At 37.5% G+C, this 24888-nt stretch overlaps 1 protein-coding gene across 2 annotated transcripts in view; it reads right to left on the reverse strand.

Moving 5' to 3' along the window:
- LOC132616202 (5'-3' exoribonuclease 4) overlaps nt 1–24888 on the reverse strand; it is a 50875-nt gene that overhangs the window by 2642 nt on the left and 23345 nt on the right. The window contains exons 11-20 of one of the 2 annotated variants that reach the window (XM_060330814.1): nt 24672–24758; nt 23892–23960; nt 22313–22408; nt 21004–21074; nt 18709–18837; nt 18496–18572; nt 18362–18402; nt 18175–18249; nt 206–357; nt 7–108 (exon numbers count right to left, since the gene is read on the reverse strand). In XM_060330814.1, coding sequence (XP_060186797.1) covers nt 7–108; nt 206–357; nt 18175–18249; nt 18362–18402; nt 18496–18572; nt 18709–18837; nt 21004–21074; nt 22313–22408; nt 23892–23960; nt 24672–24758 — 899 coding nt within the window. Of the gene's footprint in view, nt 1–6; nt 112–205; nt 358–18174; nt 18250–18361; nt 18403–18495; nt 18573–18708; nt 18838–21003; nt 21075–22312; nt 22409–23891; nt 23961–24671; nt 24759–24888 lie in introns of both variants that reach the window. The other variant, XM_060330812.1, reaches the window with a different exon arrangement.

The raw sequence follows: 24888 nt of genomic DNA on the forward strand, positions 1-24888 counted from the left end.
ACTCACAAAATCTTATTATTTAAGATATCTCCCAATCCATTAAGTGGGGAAGGAACCCTATCTCTCAGGCCATTCCTCTCAGATAACCAAATGAATCCATTCATTGCACTGCTGTGAAAAAGGGAACAGAAGAGCGCTTGAGGAACCAGCAAACAATCCGCATAAGAAAAGATTGAAGATTTCGGCAGTAGACCAGATGACCAACCTCAGATTTGCATCAATTACCCATGGTCTTTGTGCCCCCGAGGGCACCTTATCATTGTGATGATAGTACGAAATAATGTATGGGGCCAAAGTATGGTGATCATGAACATAGAGCAAATCGAACTTTACACTGTTCCTTAGTTGCTCCTCGTCCTGCAAGATTACGAAATGAGGATGAGACAAGAACAACTCTAATATGCATTATAATACAATCAAACCTCTCTATAACGTCGTTTGTTCTGATATTTTTCGGCTGCCATAACGAAATGATGTTATAGAGAACATATAATATAACATAACATGAAACATCAGTTCCAAAGAAAACATGGTTGTTATAGTGAAGTGTTGTCATAAAGAATGGGTGTTATAGAGAGGTCTGATTGTAATATACCATCTTCCAGGATTTTACTGCAGTTAAGCTCCAGGGAGACAAAAAAAAGCTCAACGATACTCATGACCACTCTAAATTCCCATAAAAAATCCTCTTATGTTTGATATCATTGTTTGCTTATGGACATACAAAGGGAGGAAAATTTTGTTTAAGGACTAACACCTTGAGCCTTCTGAACAGAGGCGAATCTAGGATTTCTACAATATGGGTGCACTACTAAAAATAGGAGAAAAAAGAAATGCATCAAATGGGAATTGATCCTCGTTCTTCTTGGTAAATAACTAAGCTTTTAACCAAGTGCGCCATTATGCCTTTTTGTAGCATGGGTACCCTCAGGTAATATTAGATCAAGTCTAAAAAATATGTACATAAAATATCTAGTTTTGTGGAAAGACCATAGGTTCATGTGCCCCAAAATTAACCCATAGATTCGCCCCTGCTTCCGAACAATGAATCGCAATTTTAACCAGCTATTTAGGGTAAATTAGCAATAACAATATACACAGTGTAATTCCACAAATGGTGCAAGGGGAGGGTAGGATGTACTCAGACCTTACCCCTATCTTTGTGGGGCAGAAAGGTTGTTTCCGATAGACCCTCGGCTAGGGTAAAATAGTGCAATAACTACAAATACTACAATCGTGATTTCCAGAGCCACATAAACAGAGGCGATCAGAGAGAGCCACAATGAAACATACAGTATTCCGCTATAGTCATTTCGATGGCACATGGGAAAGCTATATAACAGTATGCAGTGTAATACCCCGTACCTTTAACCTAAGCATTGACCATGATCCTAGACTTAGAAAACCAGAATGTGGGAATTGGAAATTTTCTCTTCAGTTGTAAGATGGTGGTTTACGCCCATGAACAGTGACCGTATTTCAGTTTACGGGCCGTAAATCAAATCGTAAACTGGTACCAAGGATTTCTGAGCATTCTGGAATTTGGCAGTTGAATGTCATTTGGTTAAATACGGACCGTATTTCACAATACGTCCCGTATTTTAAATCGTAAACTGAAACCAAGGATTTCTGAGCATTCTGCAATTTGGCAATTTGATGTCAAATGGTTAAATACGGACCGTATTTCAAAATACGGCCCGTATTTCAAAACGTATTTGGAGTTTGGGAAAACTTCCTTCATGAAAGTTGTAGAGCTTTGAAATACCTTTCCAACGGTATATTATGGAGGTCAAACGGACATCTGTGCAAAGAGTTATGGCCATTTTACTGAAAAGAGACAGTGTTGTCCGTATTTCAAAATACGGCCAGTATTTCAAAATACGGCCCGTATTTTGAAATACGACCAGTATTTAACTGGGCCGAAAAATTAATTTTTCCAGAACAGTATATATTCGTCCATATCAGTTCAAATCATTATTTTTCATTCCTTCAAGCCCTAGAACGACTTCCTACCCTCTTCCATCATCAAGAACACCAAGGTAAGCCTACTCTAATTATTCCAACTCAATTCTAACACCTATCCTTGTAATCTAAACAAGAAATTATCATTCTAAAACTAGGGTTTTCAAGAAAACCCATCTCAAGGTTCAAGAATTCAAGATTTTGGAAATTTTCTTCAAAGCTCAAGTCTTTAATTCAAGTTTTGGAGCGACTAAGGTATGTAGAGTTACTATCTACGTGTGGGAACATCATTGTTCTTCCCCACGCCTCATAATCCATAAATTATGATTCTCTACTAAAACTAGGATTTCTATACCATGCTCATGATAACCCTAGGTCCATGTCCATGATTACATTATGTATGAATTGTTATAATTCCATCATTGAGTTCTTAATATTTCTTTATGATTATTGAGAATCCGTCCGTAATCTATGAAAACCCATATCTTGCATTCCATGGGTTCTTGCATGCATGTTTTTAAATAAAATGATTATTTCATGAATATCCTACATGTCTACAAGTGCTCATGCAACTATATTATATAATTACTTTCAAGCTATGTTACAAGATACATACATACTAAATACAAGTTATTTCATGAAACCATATTTACAAGTTATTTCGTGAAACCATATTTACAAGTTATTTCATAAAACCACGTTTACAAGTTATTTCGTGAAATCATGATTACAAGACAAGTACAAGTTAATTCACGAAAACCATGGGCTTCTTAGCCAACTATATTATGTTCATGTTTTTGGGAGCTGCACGAATTACCGAGAAGGCTCAGATAGCCTGAAACTACGTAGCCACCGTAGGACAAGGATCGCTCCGCCCAGATAGGACGATACCTTAATTTTACATTGAATGGATCCATCAGACACGTTACCACCTTATACCCTGGCAAGGTATAGGGGCTCTGCTGGTCCGGCGAGGTACCAGACTCCACGTATCCACGTGGTGATATTATGTGTCGGTTTATGAAATGCTCTCCCTACTTATCATGTTTTAGTTATGTTATATATATATATGTACTCATGACCATGCTCATGCTCATGTCCAGATTTTCAGTTTCAGTTCTTATCATGTTATTCCATGTCTCATGTTATTTCTTTCAGTTGCTTCACATACCAGTACATTCAATGTGCTGACGTCCCCTTTTATTGCCCGGGGGCCTGCGTTTCACGATGCAGGTACTGATATACAGGACGACACATCTGCTCAGTAGGACAGTATTCGTATCAGCTTATTGGTGAGCCCCATTTCATTCGGGGTTTAGTCAACTTTTGTTTTATGATTAGTTATGCATCTAAGGTATGCTGGAGGCCTTGTCCCAGTAAGTATGTTTTCCAGTCAAACTCATGATAGAGGTTTCATAGACTAGACAAGTCAATTATGTTATGTCAGACATTCGGAGTCGTATAGCCATTTTGTCTCATTCATGTTATTTCCGCACTCATGTTTAAACAAGTGTTTTTATTAAGTATTATGACTTACTACGTTTTATAAAGGCTCATCATGCATTCACATTATATTCCGCTCATGTTATGCCTCATGATGATTCAGCAAGCCATGTGGTTCGCTCGGTCACATGCAGTAAGGCACCGAGTGTCGTGTTTCGCCCAGGCCATGGTTCGGGGCGTGATAAAGCTTGGTATCAGAGCCTAGGTTCAAGTGTCTTAGGGAGTCTATGAAACTGTGTCCAGTGGGGTCACTTTTATATGTGTGTGCACGCCACACATATAAATAGTTGACCACCAAGACATCTAGGATTGTCTCACTTCTTTCAACTCTAGATTGTGCAATAGAGCTATGTTCTCAGAAATCACTCGGACTCGTGTGTTGTTTCCCATTCTACCGAACACGCCACGTCTCAATGGATGAGAAAGATATAAATCTAATCATTATCGATGTTTTTCTTTCAGATGGAGTCATCAGGAATTATTCTAATTCGTGCCATGAAGCTTAGAGCAGTAAGTAACATTCTTTTTCCATCGAATTCTGAACGTATCAAATGTGTAAGCAGCGAGAAGGAAAATTCGAGACCCAAGACTTACCAAATAGTGCATGGTGTGTTTATCAGGTGATAATACCCTTTTAAAAACAAGTTTCGACATGGCAGTACATGTAGGTTATATACCCTGTAGAGTAAGTTTATTTGGACTCTTTGACCATGGAGCTATAGTATAAGGGTGATGGTTCATATTTAAGACCCCACGAGGTAGCATGTTATGAAATTAGCTGCAGCAATCATAAATTGTCCACGGTAGTTTTGAGCAGGAAATATTCTAAGAGCCAACCACCTGTAATACTAGAAAGTCTCGACTTTTTCAAGGATATATATATATATATATATTTTCCATATGATCTATGTACATGACTAGGAAGGGACTGATGCGATAAGAAAACCACGAGCAGACGATATTGAATTTTTTTTAGGGTTAGTTTTAAATTATTTAAGCTTATTCAGATCAGACCTAGAGAGTATGACGTTAGTAAGTTACTACAAGGAGCAGATATTACTATGAGATAAAAGATATGACAATTCCCTCTTAGGTTATGTGATTAAGTATTTATCCCTGATGTGTATAGTATGATATAATTTTGATAGTGTATAGGGAATTTGGGGTTAGTCCAATTCCTTGTTTGAGACAGATGAAATTTCCCTAAGTGTGATCCATGTCTATGGTTCAGAAAGATAGTATACAACCCCAGAATAGAGTCAGATAAAGAGGAAAAGTTAGAAATAACCTCATGTTTCACTTTAGTACTCAGAGAAGAATTAGAGAATATGATGCTAGCAAGTGGTTAACAGAAACATAGTAAGTAAGTTTGAATAGATACAGTGAATTAGAAATTTTCAGCAGAGTTAGTAGAAGCACGATTTGAGTTGCTTAGTCAAGTTAGCACTACTAAGTGGGTGATTGTCTGAATACACCGAAGGCCCAAAGGGTTTAAGTTAAATTTGAGCTGTAGAAATTGGTGAAAGAAGAAAACCATCTAAGCAGTAAGAGAGCAAGCTACAGAAGAAGAGCCTTTAAGAGTTATCAGAAAAGAGTCTTCCTCAGGACTGACAAAGCTAGTATGCCAGTTATGTACATTAGAAACCCGTTCATTTAAGTAATCCAGTTTTCCCAGTAAGTAAGACTTGCTTGAAGTAAGCTGAAGAAATGAGTCGTCAGTATGTTAGAGGAAATTAGCAGAACCACTAGATGACCACTTATCGCTAACTCAAGGGATCCACAGGCTTTAAACGTCAGCTTTTGAACTAAGGGGGAGATCGTGCGATAAGGTGCCGATATAAACTATGTGTTTTGTAAGTTGATAGGTGTTAAGGAGATTATGTCAGAGGATCACAGTTTCATGTAGCCAAGATAAGGTGTGTAGAATGTGATTTTTGTCATGCTGTTAAGATCAAGTACTAGGTAATTATGTTATGAGATAAAGTTCTAGATCGAATAGTGGGTTTTAAGGGTATAATGGTTCCAATTCCAGAGTAATTCATGTACTAATACCCAGACGTACTCTACTCGTGCCTTTCGTACCCATATCATGCCCATGTTAGAGATTGATACTCTGCGTTTAAGATACAAGAATTAAGACTTCATATGATAGTAAGTTATGCAAGGGAATGTCCTTTCATGTCTAGCACTTCTGGTGTGCTAATGTCTAAAGTTAAAAAATCGCATTCAGGTCTCACGTATCTATCATGCTTTTATACTCATGTCCATGTTCTAGCATCTAAGTGCTTTTCAAATCTAATGATGATCTTGACCCCTATGATTATGTTATCCATGTTACCACATACTCGTGCCCCAATTAATTTCGCTATGCATTCCACTTATAGCGGTATCATAACAATGATTTTGTGAGATAATAATGAAGGTGAACCAAGATGGATGTTCTACCCATTGTTTTAAAAGGCAGTGTCAGGACTCGCCCCGAGGCTCGCCTCGGGGCAGGGCAGTGGCAAAGGCAAAACGCCTTGGGGCTAACGTGCGGGGCTTAGTTCCTATAAGGCTTACGCCCTAAGCGCCCAACCGTACGCCCTAAACACGTCTAACGCCCAACGCCCAGGGCTCGCCTAACAGTTCTTACACAAATTATATTTTAAATTCCTTAATTAAAATCATTCACCCTCATAATTGTTTAACAAAATAATGCTACTTAATAGTTTTTCATCTATAGAAATAGAAGATTGGGTGTAACTCATATAACAAGTTGTAGTATTGGATATTTACTATTTGAGAACGTCGTGAGGGTGAATATCACTTAATTTTTTTTAAAAAAAAACACATAGCGGAATTGTACATTTTCACTTGTCATTGATCATAAGTCCTATGTATCAGAATTATCATATAATTTTATTTTTTGTTCATGAAGAAGTTATGTTTTAATTGTAATATTGACAAATTTTATTGATTATTTGCTTATAGGGAGATAAAATGAATAGTATGATAGTAATAGTGTTTTAAGAAACTGTGTTTTTTTCCGTGTTTGAAAGTTAAAATGTTAGAACTGTTTTGCATTTCATAATAGCTTTTATTTCATTGTATTGTTTATACTTGTAAAATTATGTTATATATAATTACAAGTTATAAGCGGTGTATAATGGATTGTTTTGATCATTTTTTTGTGAGGATCAAGCGCGCGCGCGCACTCACACACACACACACATACACACATACACACACATATATATATATATATATATATATATATATATATATATATATATTTCATTTATTTACAGTTTTCTTTTATTTTTTATGTAATTTTACCTATTTAAAAATATTTATTGTAATTATATTATTTTAAGAAATACTAAAAATTAAATACCCATGGGGCTTACGCCCCGTGCCTCGAGGCTTACGCCTCGTCGAGGCGTATGTAAAACGCCCCGCCTTATGCCCCCGCCTTTTAAAACACTGGTTCTACCCATGATTCTATGTAATTCGTGCTTATATTCCTTTAGCTAATGTTTTACAATCACGATGACATGATTCCTTTTTCCTTTCGCTAAGTATCTAGGCCTTGTTATGTTCAAGGTAACCTTCTACCCATGTCTTAGATGCTCGAGGAACGAGTTATACATGCCTGTAATCCATTCTTTCACGTGCCTTATTTATAACAAAGGCGTTTACTCACGGTGATAAGAGTAAGCTATGTTGAACCATGTCCAATTCTTTCGGTATATCTAAATCCTAAAGGTAATGTTTTATCCATGCCTTATGTCTCTGACCCAAGAGTTAGCCTACAATTTTACTCCACGCAAGTCACACTTATGCCTTAGTCTTACTTCAATGCCCACAAACTCAAGTCCATACGCAATGGTATGCAGATACTCATGTGAACGCCATGTTTTTCATGTACCCATGTCCCATGTCATGCTATTCACGTAATCACGTTTCATGCCATATGAATCACGTTCCCATGTACGCATGTTCCACGTTACGTCCTCCATGTACAATGCACCATGTCATGTCTGTTCTCTAAAGCAAAGTATCTCATGTGAATAGTACTAATAATTCCTTTTCTCTCAGTCCTCTATAATTCGCTCATGAGAATGAGCAAGATGAGCTAAGGTATTCATAATCATGATTAACAGCTAACAAGATAATCAGAAGTAAAGTGCATTCCTATATTCAAATGGATATATTTTCATGTACCCTGTGGTACTTATCTCAGGAGTATTCTACTCAGATTCGACGTATTCATGTCATGCCTATGCTAGAGATTTATGAACACCTATGTTATGATCATATTCTTGTTATACGACTCAAGTCTGTCGCATTCACATCGAGTTGCGCTTACATTTAAAGCCTAAGTCATACTCCTATCTCATATTACCGTGGTGACATATGAACGTCTGTGATTAAGTCTCTAAGTATCCAAATCCTACACGCGCTTAGTATTCAACCCACATGTTATAACAATCGTGTTTTCGACATTCAGATCCCATGTTACGATATCCATTTTCACATGTATTCGTATCTCATGACAGTTTAGCACCCATGTATTCATGTCATCTAGTCTTTGTGTATTTATGTCCCACGTCATGCATCTCACGCCCAGGTAATCATGTCATGTTCGTGCCTACACATTTCTTCCAAACCCCATGTATAGTAATCACGTAATCATTCAGCCAATATCCGTGTGTTCAAGCCAGCTCAGTATTTATGTTAGATACATTCAAGATTCAGTAATCACGTTATGTCACATCATGCCTATTAAGATGCTATGTGAGTTGTGTGTTGGTACTTTAGTTAGTTGGCAGGCCTTTGAGAAATGTCGTGAGGGTTCAAATTATGAAGGAAATCCTGCCATAAATTCTGTAGATTCCAAAGTTAGTAGCGATTCTTAATCACTAGTCATAAATCGAGGACAAATGTTTCATGATTCTCATTCATGTAGGCGCTACTCAGTTTCATGTTCCCCATGTACATGTTTCCATGTAATCACGTACTCAGTTCTCATGATCCATGACCATGTTCCCACGTAACCATGTCAAGCTCTTATGTTTTACGTCATGTTTCTTTCATGTTCATGAATTCAAGCCATGTCCAGCCATGTTCTTAATCATGACCCATCATTCGAGGACGAATGATCCCAAGGGGGAGATATTGTAATACCCCGTACCTTTAACCTAAGCTTTGACCATGATCCTAGACTTAGAAAACCAGATAAAGAATGTGGGAATTGGAAATTTTCTCTTCAGTTGTAAGATGGTGGTTTACGCCCATGAACAGTGACCGTATTTCAGTTTACAGGCCGTAAATCAAATCGTAAACTGGTACCAAGGATTTCTGAGCATTCTGGAATTTGGCAGTTGAATGTCATATGGTTAAATACGGACTGTATTTCACAATACGTCTCGTATTTTAAATCGAAAACTGAAACCAAGGATTTCTGAGCATTCTGGAATTTGGCAATTTGATGTCAAATGGTTAAATACGGACCGTATTTCAAAATACGGCCCGTATTTCAAAACGTATTTGGAATTTGGGAAAACTTCCTTCATGAAAGTTGTAGAGCTTTGAAATACCTTTCCAACGGTATATTATGGAGGTCAAACGGACATCTGCGCAAAGAGTTATGGCCATTTTACTGAAAAGAGGCAGTGCTGTCTGTATTTCAAAATACGGCCCGTATTTAACTGGGCCGAAAAATTAATTTTTCCAGAACAGTATATATTCGTCCATATCAGTTCAAATCATTATTTTTCATTCCTTCAAGCCCTAGAATGACTTCCTACCCTCTTCCATCATCAAGAACACCAAGGTAAGCCTACTCTAATTATTCCAACTCAATTCTAACACCTATCCTTGTAATCTAAACAAGAAATTATCATTCTAAAACTAGGGTTTTCAAGAAAACCCATCTCAAGGTTCAAGAATTCAAGATTTTGGAAATTTTCTTCAAAGCGTGAGTCTTTAATTCAAGTTTTGGAGCGACTAAGGTATGTAGAGTTACTATCTACGTGTGGGAACATCATTGTTCTTCCCCACGCCTCATAATCCATAAATTATGATTCTCTACTAAAACTAGGATTTCTATACCATGCTCATGATAACCCTAGGTCCATGTCCATGATTACATTATGTATGAATTGTTATAATTCCATCATTGAGTTCTTAATATTTCTTTATGATTATTGAGAATCCGTCCGTAATCTATGAAAACCCATATCTTGCATTCCATGGGTTCTTGCATGCATGTTTTTAAATAAAATGATTATTTCATGAATATCCTACATGTCTACAAGTGCTCATGCAACTATATTATATAATTACTTTCAAGCTATGTTACAAGATACATACATACTAAATACAAGTTATTTCATGAAACCATATTTACAAGTTATTTCGTGAAACCATATTTACAAGTTATTTCATAAAACCACGTTTACAAGTTATTTCGTGAAATCATGATTACAAGACAAGTACAAGTTAATTCACGAAAACCATGGGCTTCTTAGCCAACTATATTATGTTCATGTTTTTGGGAGCTGCACGAATTACCGAGAAGGCTCAGATAGCCTGAAACTACGTAGCCACCGTAGGACAAGGATCGCTCCGCCCAGATAGGACGATACCTTAATTTTACATTGAATGGATCCATCAGACACGTTACCACCTTATACCCTGGCAAGGTATAGGGGCTCTGCTGGTCCGGCGAGGTACCAGACTCCACGTATCCACGTGGTGATATTATGTGTCGGTTTATGAAATGCTCTCCCTACTTATCATGTTTTAGTTATGTTATATATATATATGTACTCATGACCATGCTCATGCTCATGTCCAGATTTTCAGTTTCAGTTCTTATCATGTTATTCCATGTCTCATGTTATTTCTTTCAGTTGCTTCACATACCAGTACATTCAATGTGCTGACGTCCCCTTTTATTGCCCGGGGGCCTGCGTTTCACGATGCAGGTACTGATATACAGGACGACACATCTGCTCAGTAGGACAGTATTCGTATCAGCTTATTGGTGAGCCCCATCTCATTCGGGGTTTAGTCAACTTTTTTTTTATGATTAGTTATACATCTAAGGTATGCTGGGGGCCTTGTCCCAGTAAGTATCTTTTCCAGTCAAATTCATGATAGAGGTTTCATAGACTAGACAAGTCAGTTATGTTATGTCAGACATTCGGAGTCGTATAGCCATTTTGTCTCATTCATGTTATTTCCGCACTCATGTTTAAACAAGTGTTTTTATTAAGTATTATGACTTACTACGTTTTATAAAGGCTCATCATGCATTCACATTATATTCCGCTCATGTTATGCCTCATGATGATTCAGCAAGCCATGTGGTTCGCTCAGTCACATGTAGTAAGGCACCGAGTGCCGTGTTTCGCCCAGGCCATGGTTCGGGGCGTGACATGCAGTTTGTTAGTATCTCGTAGATATTCTAGAGTATTTTAGGATCTTGTAAATATTGTACAGTTTGATTTACTCATGTAATTATGTACTTTGATTCTCTTTCCTTTCCTAAAATATGTACACTTAGCTATTTAAAACTCAATGGCTTGAGGGAATAACCAAGCTGAGTTTCTCTCTATTCTCATTTCCTTTGTCTTACTTTCTGACATGGTATCAGAGCTTTTGTGCTAAAGTCGTTGTGTGTCTTACCAACAATGTCCAGGAAGAAAAGAATGTCCTTGTGCGTAATTCCAGTGGCTATTTATAACTTCATTTTATTGGCGTTGTGCAATAACCAACACCACCACAAAGTCCCACCATCCGATGACCAAAACCCACAAACCTCGCCAGCCGTCAATCTCCCACGTGCTGAAAAGACCTCATATTTTTCGGCTAGATCTAGCCATGCACCGGCTCGTGATATTTCTTACGGTGAGTTTGCGACAAGGGGTTTTCTTCTTTGGTGGTCACCTCTCAAATAGACCTAATCCATACAATTTTCAGTCCGTTCTGACAAGTTCCAACAGTTCCAGTAAACTTTCCGGCAAATCCCTAATTCCAGGTATCATATTTTTTTTTTTACACATTGGGAGACAGCTAGGGCTCGAAATTCAGCTCTGAGCATTTTTCTAGAGAACCAAAATTTACCCAGCCAATATTGGTTATAGCATGATTTGTGTCCCTTAATCTTTCTCTCACAGTAGTTGGGTTATTGATTCAGTAGCGTTTGATTACATTTCTAGTAATAAATCTATTTTCACTATTATTTCTTATTCTCAATCCCTTCCAACAGTTACAATGGATAATTGGCCTCAAACCTAGGCAACTGGAATAGATCAAGCTGGTCCACTTTCTTCCTTACTTTTGAAATCAGTTATTTATGTTCCAGTGGTCCTTGTAATCTCATATCCATTAGTCGTTTAGCCAAATGACTTAACTGCTCTATTTTATCTTGTGATGACCATTTTTATATAGGAATGCAGTACCGGACGGATCATTGGTACCGGCCGTGAATTACATGGACTTTATTACCTATCCTTTCTAAATGACTCACATCTTGTTCTCCTTCAATAACTTGTCTTACTATTGATTCACCCGATTTATTATATAGACGGTTGGGACATCCCAATTTATCAGAACTTCAGAAAATGGTACCTGATTTGTCTCACGTGTCCGCTCTAGAGTGAGCATGTCAACTAAGTAAGCATACTCGCTCACATTTCCCTTGACATCCTAATAATCGGTCAGAGTCGTCTTTCCCTTTAGTTCACAAATATTTAAGGTCCTAGTCGGGTCAGTTCTACCCTGGGATTCCATTACTTTCTCAGTTTCATTGATGATTATTCCAGGTGCATTTGGATATTCTTGATGAAAATTTGACCAGAGTTATTTTTTATTTTTCAGACCTTCCATGCTGAAATCCAAAATCCATTTGGAGTTTCTATCTACACATTTTGTAGTGATAATGCCCCAGAGTATTCATATTCTCCATTTCAGTAGTTCATGAAATCTCATGGCATCTTCATCAAACAGCTTTCCCTTACACATCTCAACGAAATTGGGTAGTTGAGAGGAAGAATAGGTATCTTATTGAGATTCCTCATACCCTACTCAAACAATCTCATGTTCCGTTGTTGATATGACCCTACTTGACACACCTCATTTCAAGACTTACATCCAAGGCCAAGATATGGAACTTCAAGCTCTACAAGCGGCATGGATGATAAGGATGGCGTTAAAGGCCTTTGGAGGCCCATACAAGCCCCACAATGAGGACTATGATGTGTGGGAGGTGGCTTGGGCGAGGCTTGAAGATAAGGCTACAACAAAGAAGGCCGACACCCAAAGTGGCTAGAAGCGCAAAAAGGACAGAAAATGCAAAAGTGGCCAAACATGCAAAGAAGGGACATACATGCAAATGGTCGCAATTACAAGCTTTGAGGATGGGATGATGGCTATTTTTGCAAGGGAGGGACATTTCGGATTCCAATCCAACTAGCCAAACAAGGCCCTTGCCTCATTAATGGCATTTTTGTAATAACTTCGTCTTCTTTAGTCTAGGAGTATAAATACTAGACTTAGCCATTTTCTTCACGGAGATTTTGATGATGAATATTTGAGTGATGATAGGATTATCATAGTTTGTTTAGCTTAGTTTAGTAGATTTAATGGTGGATTCCATTGATTTCATGAAGATTGTTCGTTTGTGGACTTCATCCGAATATCTTGCCTTGAATTCATATTGCTTTGGTTCTTTTGGGTTGTTGAATTCAAATTAGAAGGGTTTAGGTTTCATATACCTAGATTTGTCTATAGGATTCCCCCATTCGGGTCAAGTATTTATCCTCTTTTCTCATCCCCTTTTCTTCGTATCCTTTAATTTTTTCGCGTTTGAATTGACTTGGCTTCATTCCCAAATCGATTCGTATCAGAGCATAGGCTAAGAGATTGTTCCTACAATTTCTAATCCTAAGCTCAAAATTTGAAAATCCCAAAAAAATCAAAAATCTGAAAATTCACAAAAAAAATCAAAAATTGCAATTGTGGTTTGATTTGAGTGTTTTTGAAGTTGGATTTGAGTTTGTTGAGGTGAAATACATCTAAATCCGAAGTTTGGTGAAGTTTAAAGGTGTTTTGAGAAATTCACCATTGAAGGTTCATCAAAGCTTGAAGAACACAATTGGGTCTTGTTGATTTGGATTGAAATTGACTTCAATAGGCATTGGGCTTTGTTCTCCTAGCAAAGAGGAACTTAGATCTGAAAGTTGGATCCAAAACGAGTTGGAATTAAGGTACTTGGAAATTTGAATGTTCTTCTTGTTCTTGAGGACATTCAAACATTCATCTTGAGGAAGAAGACCAAAAAAGAAGGTTTGATCTAAAATTTTCCAAGTCCAAGTGCAAAAGGTGTTAAAACAGCCCAAAGGGGTAATTACTAGGTTGAGTGGGCCCAAGGAAGTCAGCAAGGTTAGAAAAATCGACCCAAGATCCAAGAAATTCGATATGAACCAATTGGTGGGAATTTGCAAGAATGGGAAGAATGTGGTGATGATGAGCCTAGTGGCTATGCACTTCATGGTAAATATGTTTGTGAAGATAACGGGATTGCATATAATTCTTATGAGGGGTCTTCTAGTAGATATTCACATACATCGCCTTGTAATACTTCCTATTCAAAGCAAAATGGTATAAGTGTGTGGATTGGTCCAAGTAGGAGTAGTCCGAGGAGGAGAAGAGAGTATACATTTCCTACTTCAAGAAATACAATGAACCATGCTTCTTATCCTAGAACGAATGTGCCATGTTCTTATGGTTATGGTGTGGATGCTAGGAGGGGAATGTTGATAGGTGAAAGAAGTAGAGGGAATGCAAGATCTCAAGCATGGAATGAACCCAAAGAAGAAACAAGCACAAGTGGTGGGTTCAAGGAGATAAGAGAAAGACTTCAAGTGCATAGGAGATAATATAAAAGGGGCAAAAGAAAACCTCAAGGAAATGACAGAGCTACTTCTCCAAATGCAAGAACAAGTCCACAAGGCCCAACAAACTGTGAGAGAAAAGATTGAGAGGAGTAAAGGAGTGAAAAGTGACAATTCTAGAGAGGAAAAAAGAGAGGATGTGAGGAGTGATGTGAGGGAGTTGTCACAACCTTTATCTAACCCTTGTGACTTTTCTTTCTTCTCTAGTGGTCTTAATAATAGTGCAGGTATTCTCGGAAGCAAACCTAATGATGACCCTCAACCTTTGAAGGTTCTTGAGGTGGTTGAGAGCTTCCCGAAGGAGTAAACGAGCTCCAAAGTTGAAACCAAAGGCAAAGGAGATGAATGTGAACTTCAAGGTAAAATAGCTATTCTTAACACCACAAATGATGTGATTGGTCATGTTGTTGAAGTGAGTGTAAATGATAGCTTGTCCTTACTTGAGCTTCATGAGTCTTTGCCTTGTGATGAGCTTAGTGCTATTGTGACAATTGACAATGTGTTTGATATGGGTGATCCAACACTAGTTGATCCTATTGATGACTATCTTGACTCTTCTTTTGAGTTCAAGCTGTGTCCACCTAGTGTTGATTCCTATGATTTGCATGTTAGTACATTGTCATGTGAAATGATATCTCACCCACTAGTTGATCCTAGCGATGACCGAGTTGATTCTTCTTGGAAGATCGATTTGCGTCCAACTAGTGTGGATACTTGTGTTGATCAATTTGTTTGCTATGAAAATCCACTGTTTGAGGAACCTTGTGATGTGCTTAATGACCCTCAATTTAGTGATGATATTAATGTAATTGATCATGTGAATAGTCATGTACCTAGTGGGAAGTTTGGTAATGTTGCAAATGTAGTGTCCTTTGGCGAGTCACAAGGTATTTAGTAACCCACTATAGGATGATGATGGGCTTGGTGTTGATGACAAGCATGGGGTGGTTGAAGTTGTTGACACCATTCCCGATGACGAAAAGTCCTTTTTGAGGGTTTGTGACCCACTTGATGGACCAACGTCGAATTTTAGAATGGCTTCCGAAAGTGAAGAGTGCTCTTTAAAGAAAGGGAGTGACTTACATGAACAAGAGCACACTTCTTCGAAGGACTATGCTAGATCTCCTATCCTAAGGGATGGGGAGATGCTATTTCTAGCTTGGCGTAGGTTAGATAACCCTTTCCCTCGTGATGGAAACCTTCCCTTGAAGGGAAATGACATGATAGTTAGGGAAGGATGTTTTTAAAAAGAAGGTGAAACTTGTTTGCAAATTGTCACGTCTTCCATGAGTGTTCCAAATAGTAGTGGCTTGCTTGAACTTGTGCTTGAACCCCATAATGAGTCTATACTTGAGGTCACTTTAGTTGAAGAAATAGTTTTGTGTGACACCTTTCTTTATTACCTATTTGCCTATGATGAACTTTGGGATGATGCTCATGAGTATGTTTTGGGTGCATCTTATGTGAAGGGAGACTCTTATAGGGTAAATGATTGTGTCGTTGACTTACTAGGTGGGTAATCTATCCATTTGATCCGGGTGACACCTTGTGTGATTTGAGAGCACTATCTTGGGAGAGTCCTTGTTTGAAAAATGAGAGTGTCCTTGTTTGGACATTGTGCTACATGTCAAATAGAACCAATGTAAAGTTGTATACTTCGTATTTTGAATCCATTGGTTTTATTATTCTATCCTCATATCATGAACCTTGGAGGGATCAACTTCTTGATACCTTATGTGTGCAATTGTTATCCATGATTGTCATTGATGGTTATACCACAAATTTGTTCATCCTTGGCATAAATATGTGATTATGGTTTTGTGTGCTAACCCTCAATCTTTGAGGAGTATGTTTTTGTATGTCTTCCCTTGGATTTTGCTAGGTTCGGATTCCAGGAAGAATCCTTTTGAAGAAGGGGAGGATGATATGACCCTACTTGGCATACCTCATTTCAAGACTTACATCCAAGGCCAAGATATGGAACTTCAAGCTCTACAACCGGCATGGATGATAAGGATAGTGTTGAAGGCCTTTGGAGGCCCATACAAGCCCCACAATGAGGCCTATGATGTGTGGGAGGTGGCTTGGGCGAGGCTTGAAGATAAGGCTACAACAAAGAAGGCCGACACCCAAAGTGGCTAGAAGCGCAAAAAGGACAGAAAATGCAAAAGTGGCCAAACATGCAAAGAAGGGACATACATGCAAATGGTCGCAATTGCAAGCTTTGAGGATGGGATGATGGCCATTTTTGCAAGGGAGGGACATTTCGGATTCCAATCCAACTAGCCAAACAAGGCCCTTGCCTCATTAATGGCATTTTTGTAATAACTTCGTCTTCTTTAGTCTAGGAGTATAAATACTAGACTTAGCCATTTTCTTCACGGAGATTTTGATGATGAATATTTGAGTGATGATAGGATTATCATAGTTTGTTTAGCTTAGTTTAGTAGATTTAATGGTGGATTCCATTGTTGGTCTTTGAACCGTTTATTTCCAATGATTTCATGAAGATTGTTCGTTTGTGGATTTCATCTGAATATCTTGCCTTGAATTCATATTGCTTTGGTTCTTTTGGGTTGTTGAATTCAAATTAAAAGGGAAAGGTTTCATATACCTAGATTTGTCTATAGGATTCCCCATTCGGGTCAAGTATTTATCCTCTTTTCTCATCCCCTTTTCTTCGTATCCTTTAATTTTTCCGCGTTTGAATTGACTTGGGTTCATTCCCAAATCGATTCGTATCAGTTGTGTCTTTGGAGGGATGTAGTTCTCGCATCCTGCTATCTTATTAATCGTATATCATCCTCAAGTATCTATCCATAATCAAGTTTCATACTCTGTTTTACTTCCCCAATCACCTTTGTTCTCTCTTCAACCCATGCAAATTGGGAGCACGTGTTTTGTTCATAACCTTACTCCAGGAAAAGATAAGTTAGCTCCACATGCTTTTAAATGTGTATTTCTAGGTTACTTGAGGGCGTAGAAGGGATATCGATGTTATTCACCTGATAGAGCTGAGTCTTATGCCAGCTGATGTTACCTTCTTTAAAACCCAGTCATACATCACCGACCCAGGTGATTACTTAGACATTGCTCCTATATTTTTGAGATATTAAGTATCAAAATTCTAAATAGTGCAAAAGCCAGATCTCTACAATTTGACGGTAAACTGACACTTAATTAGCCTGATCTCTCTTGAAATTGGTCAAGCTGATTTAAACTAATATTGGACAACTGAGCAGAAGCGAGTAATGATAATATTTATTTTCCTCATGCCTTTCCACCAAGAGTAGAAACACTCGAGGAAAAACCATCTATTTATGAAAACTCAATGACACTCAAACTAGGAAAGTCGAGCATTTCTATGACCTCAGCAGCCAACTACTTTGGTGGGACGTACTTTCCTAACTAATAAAATCTAAGTCCCAATTTAACAACTCGCCAATCAAACCTACTAGAACAGCATGTGTTTCATGAAAAGAAGCCTACAGCAAGGATGGAATAATTAGAGAAACAAAATTTGAGGTAACATTAAATGAAGATGGCAAAACTAGTTGGACTTAACTGCTGTCTTTTGGCCTTTTAAGGCAATCAAGTTCACCATCTTAACAATTTTAACAGTAGATACTATTAACCTATGTTGCTCGGACTCTCCTAAAATGTTGCCGCCCCCGGTGGCATATTTGAAGAGTCCGAGAAACATAGCTATTAACAACAAGAGCCAAGACCTTGAAAGGTCTAAAAATAATATTTTCTTTCATACCGTTAATGTGTCTTCAAGCTTCTTTGTTTCGGCAAGTAACTTCTTCTCGTCGATGAACGGCAATTTTACGACAGCCTATTTTACAGGGGAAATAACAATTAGTACACAGATTTTAAACTTTCAAATAAGTAAACAGCTACAATCATCTCGAGAACTACTAGACATTCAATCATTGCAGTAAAACTACCTGCCATGCAAAACGCTTCCCATTCATGTCAAGTTCAAAATCTGCACGCACAAAAGAATTTATGGTGAATGATTGACTTCAGAACATAAGAGAAATATAGTAAACTGAACAACAGTAAAATGTTGACATCACACCTGTTGGGTAAAAATCAGAAATTGGTGATGATGGATCCATCATTAGCATCCTGTACTTTTCAGGAAGAGCATTTGCACTGCAGGAAAGGTGAAAAGGGGAAGAAGAAGAGACAACCTCAAATAACCACTCATGTAAGAAATCGTCAAAACTGTATAAAAGATGTTTCCTTTGACATATCCTTCAATACGTAGTATAAAGAACCTAATGATAACCTTGCAGCTGGCAGAACACCCATTAGCTGATCAAAGGGCTTAAATGGTTCCCCTGGGAAAAACGTAATTTCCAAGTCTGCTAGACCTTTGAGATCAGAAGCAAATGGAGCATAATGATACGGGTAAAACCTAAAAAGAAAAGTGAATCATAAGTGCACATTGCCACTTGAACCATCAGAAAATTAGAAAGGACAAAGAGATGATAGAGTAAATAAGATTCTCCTTCTGTCCCAATTAATATGAACTCTTTCCATTTTGGGACATCCAAAAAATGTTTTTGACACCATGCCACAAATAATATTATGCTTTCCTACTTTCACAACTTTCAAAAAGTCAAATTCATTTTATTATTCAAACTTTGAACTTTGATGTGATGTTTTCTCTACCAAAACTAACTTTCACCTATTAATTTAATATTTTTTTCCACTACCACTAGTGTAATTCATCAAGTGAAATTAGCGTTTCAAATGTGTCCAATTTAACGCTGTCATAAAAAATGGAATTAGCCGATAACTTCTGATTCAAGCATGGAGTAGCCTAGTGGTCAATGTAGTGGATGCAAATCTTGGAGACCAAGATTGAAATCCCAAAAAAGTTATTTCTTCTCATCTGTCTAAGCCTTGGAGAGCAAAGTTATACGGAACCTGTGCTGGTGGGAGGTAGCAAGTACTCGGTGGACTAGTCCAAGAACGCGCAACTTGACTAGGACACTACCATTACTAAAGAAAAGGGCAGCCCGGTGCACAAAGCATCCTGCGTTAGCAGGGTCCAGGGAAGGCCCACACCCCAAGGGATGTGACGTAGATAGCCTACCGTAATGCAAGCATTGGTGGGACACTACCATTATCACAACCCCAAAAATAAAAAAACACTTCTGACACAAAATTAATGAGGGGTAAAAAAGTAAGGAAGTGTTAGCATGATGGACAGCTCACAACTCATGAATTAATAGAGAATAATTGTATATATTTATGTAACTGTATCGTGTTGTAATTATAGAGATTTGATGTAGTAATCAAAGAGAATAAATATTGATAATATAACAACTGAAGGGCAAGTTCTACAGAGTGGTGGTTAGACCGGCTATGTTGTATGGGGCGGAGTGTTGGCCAGTTAAGATCTCTCACGTTCAAAAGATGAAAGTTGCCGAGATGAGAATGTTGAGATGGATGTGTGGGCACACTAGGAGCGACAGGATTAGAAATGAGGCTATTCGGGATAAGGTGGGAGTGGCCTCGGTGGAAGACAAGATGCGGGAAATGCGACTGAGATGGTTTGGGCATGTGAAGAGGAGAGACATAGATGCCCCAGTGCGGAGGTGTGAGAGGTTAGCCATGGATGGTTTCAGAAGAGGTAGGGGTAGGCCAAAGAAATATTGGGGAGAGGTGATTAGACAGGACATGACGCAGTTACAGCTTACCGAGGACATGACCTTAGATAGGAAGGTGTGGAGGACCCACATTAGGGTAGAAGGCTAGTATATAAGTCTCGTTATCTTTCCTTATTAGTAGGCGCATTAGCGCATTATAATTTCTTGTGCTTTGATTTATGTTATTATTTGCTACTTTCTGTACTTTGATTACTCTATTTTATCTGTGCCGCTTTCGTGATTTGCATTTCCATATCGCTTTGAATTCCTTGATTATCCTGTTTTACTGTGTCGCTTGCATTATTTCATTGCAATATCGTTTTAAATCTTTTAACCTTATCTGACCCCCTTTTTATGCTTCTATTGAGCCGAGGGTCTCTCGGAAACAGTCATCCTACCTTGGTAGGAGTAAGGTCTGCGTACATTATACCCTCCCCAGACCCCAAGATGTGGGATTTCACTGGGCTGTTGTTGTTGTTGTATAACAATTAAGAATAGCAGATTTGGAGGGATAGAGTAGCTGATCTTTAGGGATAGAATAGCTGATCTTTAGCGATGTAAATCTGTATCCTTTCTATTTAATGGCAAGACTCTCAATTTGAGAGGCATTCAGCAGAAAACTGAGAGGAAGAAGAGAGTCCCCCGGCTCTGACACGAGCCCCTCAATCCCCCATTTAAAATAGAAAAGAATGAATATATGAATAAAATAAAAATCGACTAGTATACTACAAAAGGAGCAGTACAGAACATCCCTACAAGGATAAGAAAATGTCAAACAGTAATTAACATTATAAATGTGGCATGCTGCATGCAGAAAGCAGCTCCATCTACCTACCACAACGTATTCAATAAAGAGGTAACTACACAGGAAAGGCATAAATATGAAGTGGAAAATACTATAAGTGAAACCCAGGAAAACAACAAACCACTGCCACGAGCAAACACCTTGGTAGTAATACCGGCAAACCCAACATAATCCTTCCACGTACTTCTGAACCTGAAATTTTGACATTTATCATCTGAAAGTTTTGACAGCAAAGCTCAATTTCACAATCATCTTACTAGCTACAGGATGCAAAATAATGTTACTGCAAAAGGAAGGCAGGAGAAGGGAATTGGCCTTTCCCTCAACATCTTACTTGCATTTGAGATGGAAGGAGTAACCTGAAAAGTCACCTAGTTCTTTCCACTTGTCTACCGATGCAATCTAATAATTTGTCAAACATTTTGATCTTAAACTACAAACCTGTCACAGTTAAAGTAATTGGGATGGGAAAAGTAAAACTGTATCACACTCCAACCTAAAGGCAGCTAGTTCTTTACTTCTAGAAGGAATAACTAAAACAAACAATGAACAGAATGACTAACTTATCAAAGTATAGATAAGAGCATATTACCATTATTACCACGTTTCCTAATTTGAACAAAATGAGCCGCAAGATATACTGCAGCTTCTAAATTAGTACTAAACACTAAAGATGATATCACAAAGCCTGTTTACCTTGTCCTAAGCTTGATAGCTTTTACTTGTCTACCACCAAGCTGCTAGCACATAATACACATGCAATACAAAATTCCAGAAAGAAGTTAAACCAGACGTCACTTTCCCGAAGCTGAATATTGACAAAGTAGTTTCAACTTGAATTTAGAAATGGCATCTGATTGTCGCCTGACTTTATAGCTAGGACCAGAGATGATGGTATGTGATTACAGGCATTAGGTTTAGAGCCAACAGCACTCTACTGATCATATGCCAGAGTGAAAGTTAGCAATTCTTTTCTCATACACTCTATTCCATTCTACATGGCACTCTTTCCCTTTTAGTTTGTTTGCAATGCTCCATTTTATATGGCAGTTGGCACCCCTGCAGAAAAGATAGAACCTTCCTATATTTGGAAACTATTTAACTTTAAACTTCCTACTTTACCCATAATGATATGCTCATATAGCCATAGACATATCATGGCATGTTTAACGCATGTTTAACTTTTAAGGATATTTTTGGTATAGCCATGGAAATATCATGGCATGTTAAAAACCATACATTTTACTTTTGGTATATGCCAAAAGTCTTTGTTTCTTAAACTCCGTGCACAATCAAACACGGGCATATAAAATGAAACAGAGGGAATACTACCCAGACGTAGAGAGACAAGTAATCCACCTGAATATAATATGAAGAGATTATGAGAGGAGGATAATAAGAGTTCAACAACATTCTATAATGGAACTTACTACATCTTGTCTGACTTCATGAATACGCTCTGCAGTTGATACACCAAATTTCTCGGAATAATACCTTTCCTTGTATCCAGGCTCTCCTAGCTTCACCTAAAAGGTAATAGACATTTGATGGCATTTATGAAATGAAATTGCATTTATTCTACATATGCAGGCATGCATGCAATCAAACTTTCTTTCTGACAGTAATATGATATGATGTTCAGAAATATAGTTCTACTTTCAAAATCCAGTAACATACAACTCTTACTCTCTCATAATGAGTTGAGCATTAGAAGCAACAAAAATAGGACGCAAACTCAAATCATATTGCGCATAATTTTTATTGGCCAAGGTATATATTGGGCGTATTTTTCAGTAAGATTTCTGACCTCCATAGGGTTACTCTACCGAGCACATTTTTGCTTTCTTCATTTATTTCTCCTCTATTTTAGTACATTCTGTTGCTTCAGGGGTTCCACGTCAAATTTAAGATTTTAAATATTATTCTTCCTTTTTTCTCAAGTATAAACACACTATTCAATAATATTTTTTACTTTGATCAGGTAAAGGTAAACACACCATTCAACAATATTAATGTCATAGAAGTGCAGGTGTTAAAATCATATTAAAGACCTAAAATCTCTCAAACCATTCGATATTTAACTTAGAAGTTAGAACAAAACACAATAGACACAGAGGATCCATATAGGCAAATTACTAATTAGTTGTGATTAAATAGTTATTCCGATGGGACTAGATGGAAATGCAAGTGTAAAAAAAAATGCTCTCAAGTATGGGAATCAAGGTGGTTAAGTTTTCTAATTTTTTCTGAAAATTCGATCAAAATAAGAGTCTCATTTCTCTTTCTGATTTTTTATTTTATGTTTACCACCTTGCTGGACTTAAAAAAAAAGAAGTTTTCGAGTAAAGTGTTTGTGGATGGCCAGTGCTGGAAAAAAATATTCTGTTAGTTTTTCTTAATCATTTTGAGGACAGTGGCAACACAGTGCAGAAGATCAAACTGAACTGTGTGCTACTTTTATGTTTTTGGTGCTCCCAGACTGTTACAGTTGATAACATTTCTATCCTTAACATTTTAGGTTCTTGTTAGGATAGAGGATTGGTCTGATATATTCTCCTTTTTCCTTTTGCTCACTTGTAAATACGGTTTCAGTACAACCCATGTACTGTTTTGCTAATATATACTAACTGTTACCCTCTCAAAACAAAACTTATGGCCTAAGAGAAAAGTGGAATATGGGTGTTTAGAATAAATGGAGCTAATGAGGGAATTATAATTTTGTGGGCCAGCACGGTATGGACAGGAGAAGTAATTAATATTGGTAATTGTTCAGAAATCCAATCTACAGTACTTTAATATAGCTATAAACATGTATACTCTTCACTTTTGGAAAAATCTAATTGATGTGCAACCCATAATTAGACAGTTTGGAGCTCATCGCCGGACTCTGTTATTCATTTTGGAACAAAGTACTGATATCCAAAATCAAGCGGACTCAGACTTCCGCTTAATCACTTCAATAAACTTCTCTAGTGTCAAGAAGTGTAGCATTTAAGAGAAACAAAGCACCTTGTCCTCCGCCGGAGGCTGTAGCTGAGCATTAACCTCATTTCTTGTCCTTTCATTATTTTCTATCGACTGCAATGAGAAAAAGAATCAGAAAAATATAAAATATAAAATTATATATAATAACAATAATGAAACAACAAGAATGCGAACAATAACAATGATAACGATAACAATAACAATGAACATGATGAGTAAAGCAGATGTACATCATGTTCAACAATAACCATGCTTTGCTACCAAAGATATAACTTTTAGAGCCAATAAAAAACAAACAGACTATTGCATCACAGAAACTTGGTAAAGTAACTAGTGTCAATTGCAAGTACATTCCAAGATACAGCATAACAAAGGTGCAGTGACTTGGAAAAAATCAGTAAAGCAATTCAGTGCGAAAAAGTTTAGTGAAATTGATGGAAAACCTAAGTATGAATTTTCTGAAAGAGGCAGCAAGAAAGAAAAAGCATATAAATAACTAAAAATCACTAAGACATCATTTCAACTGCAAATTGATAAAACTCAAATGCTGGTTACACTGAGGCGTGAGCTCCCCAAAAAAAAAAAATAGACTAGTCAGATACATTAAAAACCTATCTGGATTTCTAAAAAAAGGAGCATAACTAAAAAAAGAAAAACAATATTTGATATTCCTGACAAATAAATATCTTACAGCACTATAAACATGGTTCTGGAATCAGAAAGAGGCTTAAATTTCTCTTCTTCATTGAATTTTCTGTGTCATTGTCTGTGCCACAATTTTCAAAAAGGAATTGAAGAGATCACCTGCTGTATCCGAGCTCTCTTTTGAAAGATTTGATCTTCATAAACTGCTGCCGCCTGAATAAAATGTTCTACTCTATCCAAAAAAACCTGTGAATGGATGGTCACATTACTAAACCAAAACATAGGCTTTCTCACCTTCCAAAATAAGCTTGACTAAATTAAGAGCTTGCTCATCAGGGCATGTCAATAATCAGGTCCGATTATATAACGGGCAACC

The sequence above is a fragment of the Lycium barbarum genome, chromosome 10, assembly GCF_019175385.1.
Source record: "Lycium barbarum isolate Lr01 chromosome 10, ASM1917538v2, whole genome shotgun sequence".
NCBI lineage: Eukaryota > Viridiplantae > Streptophyta > Magnoliopsida > Solanales > Solanaceae > Lycium > Lycium barbarum.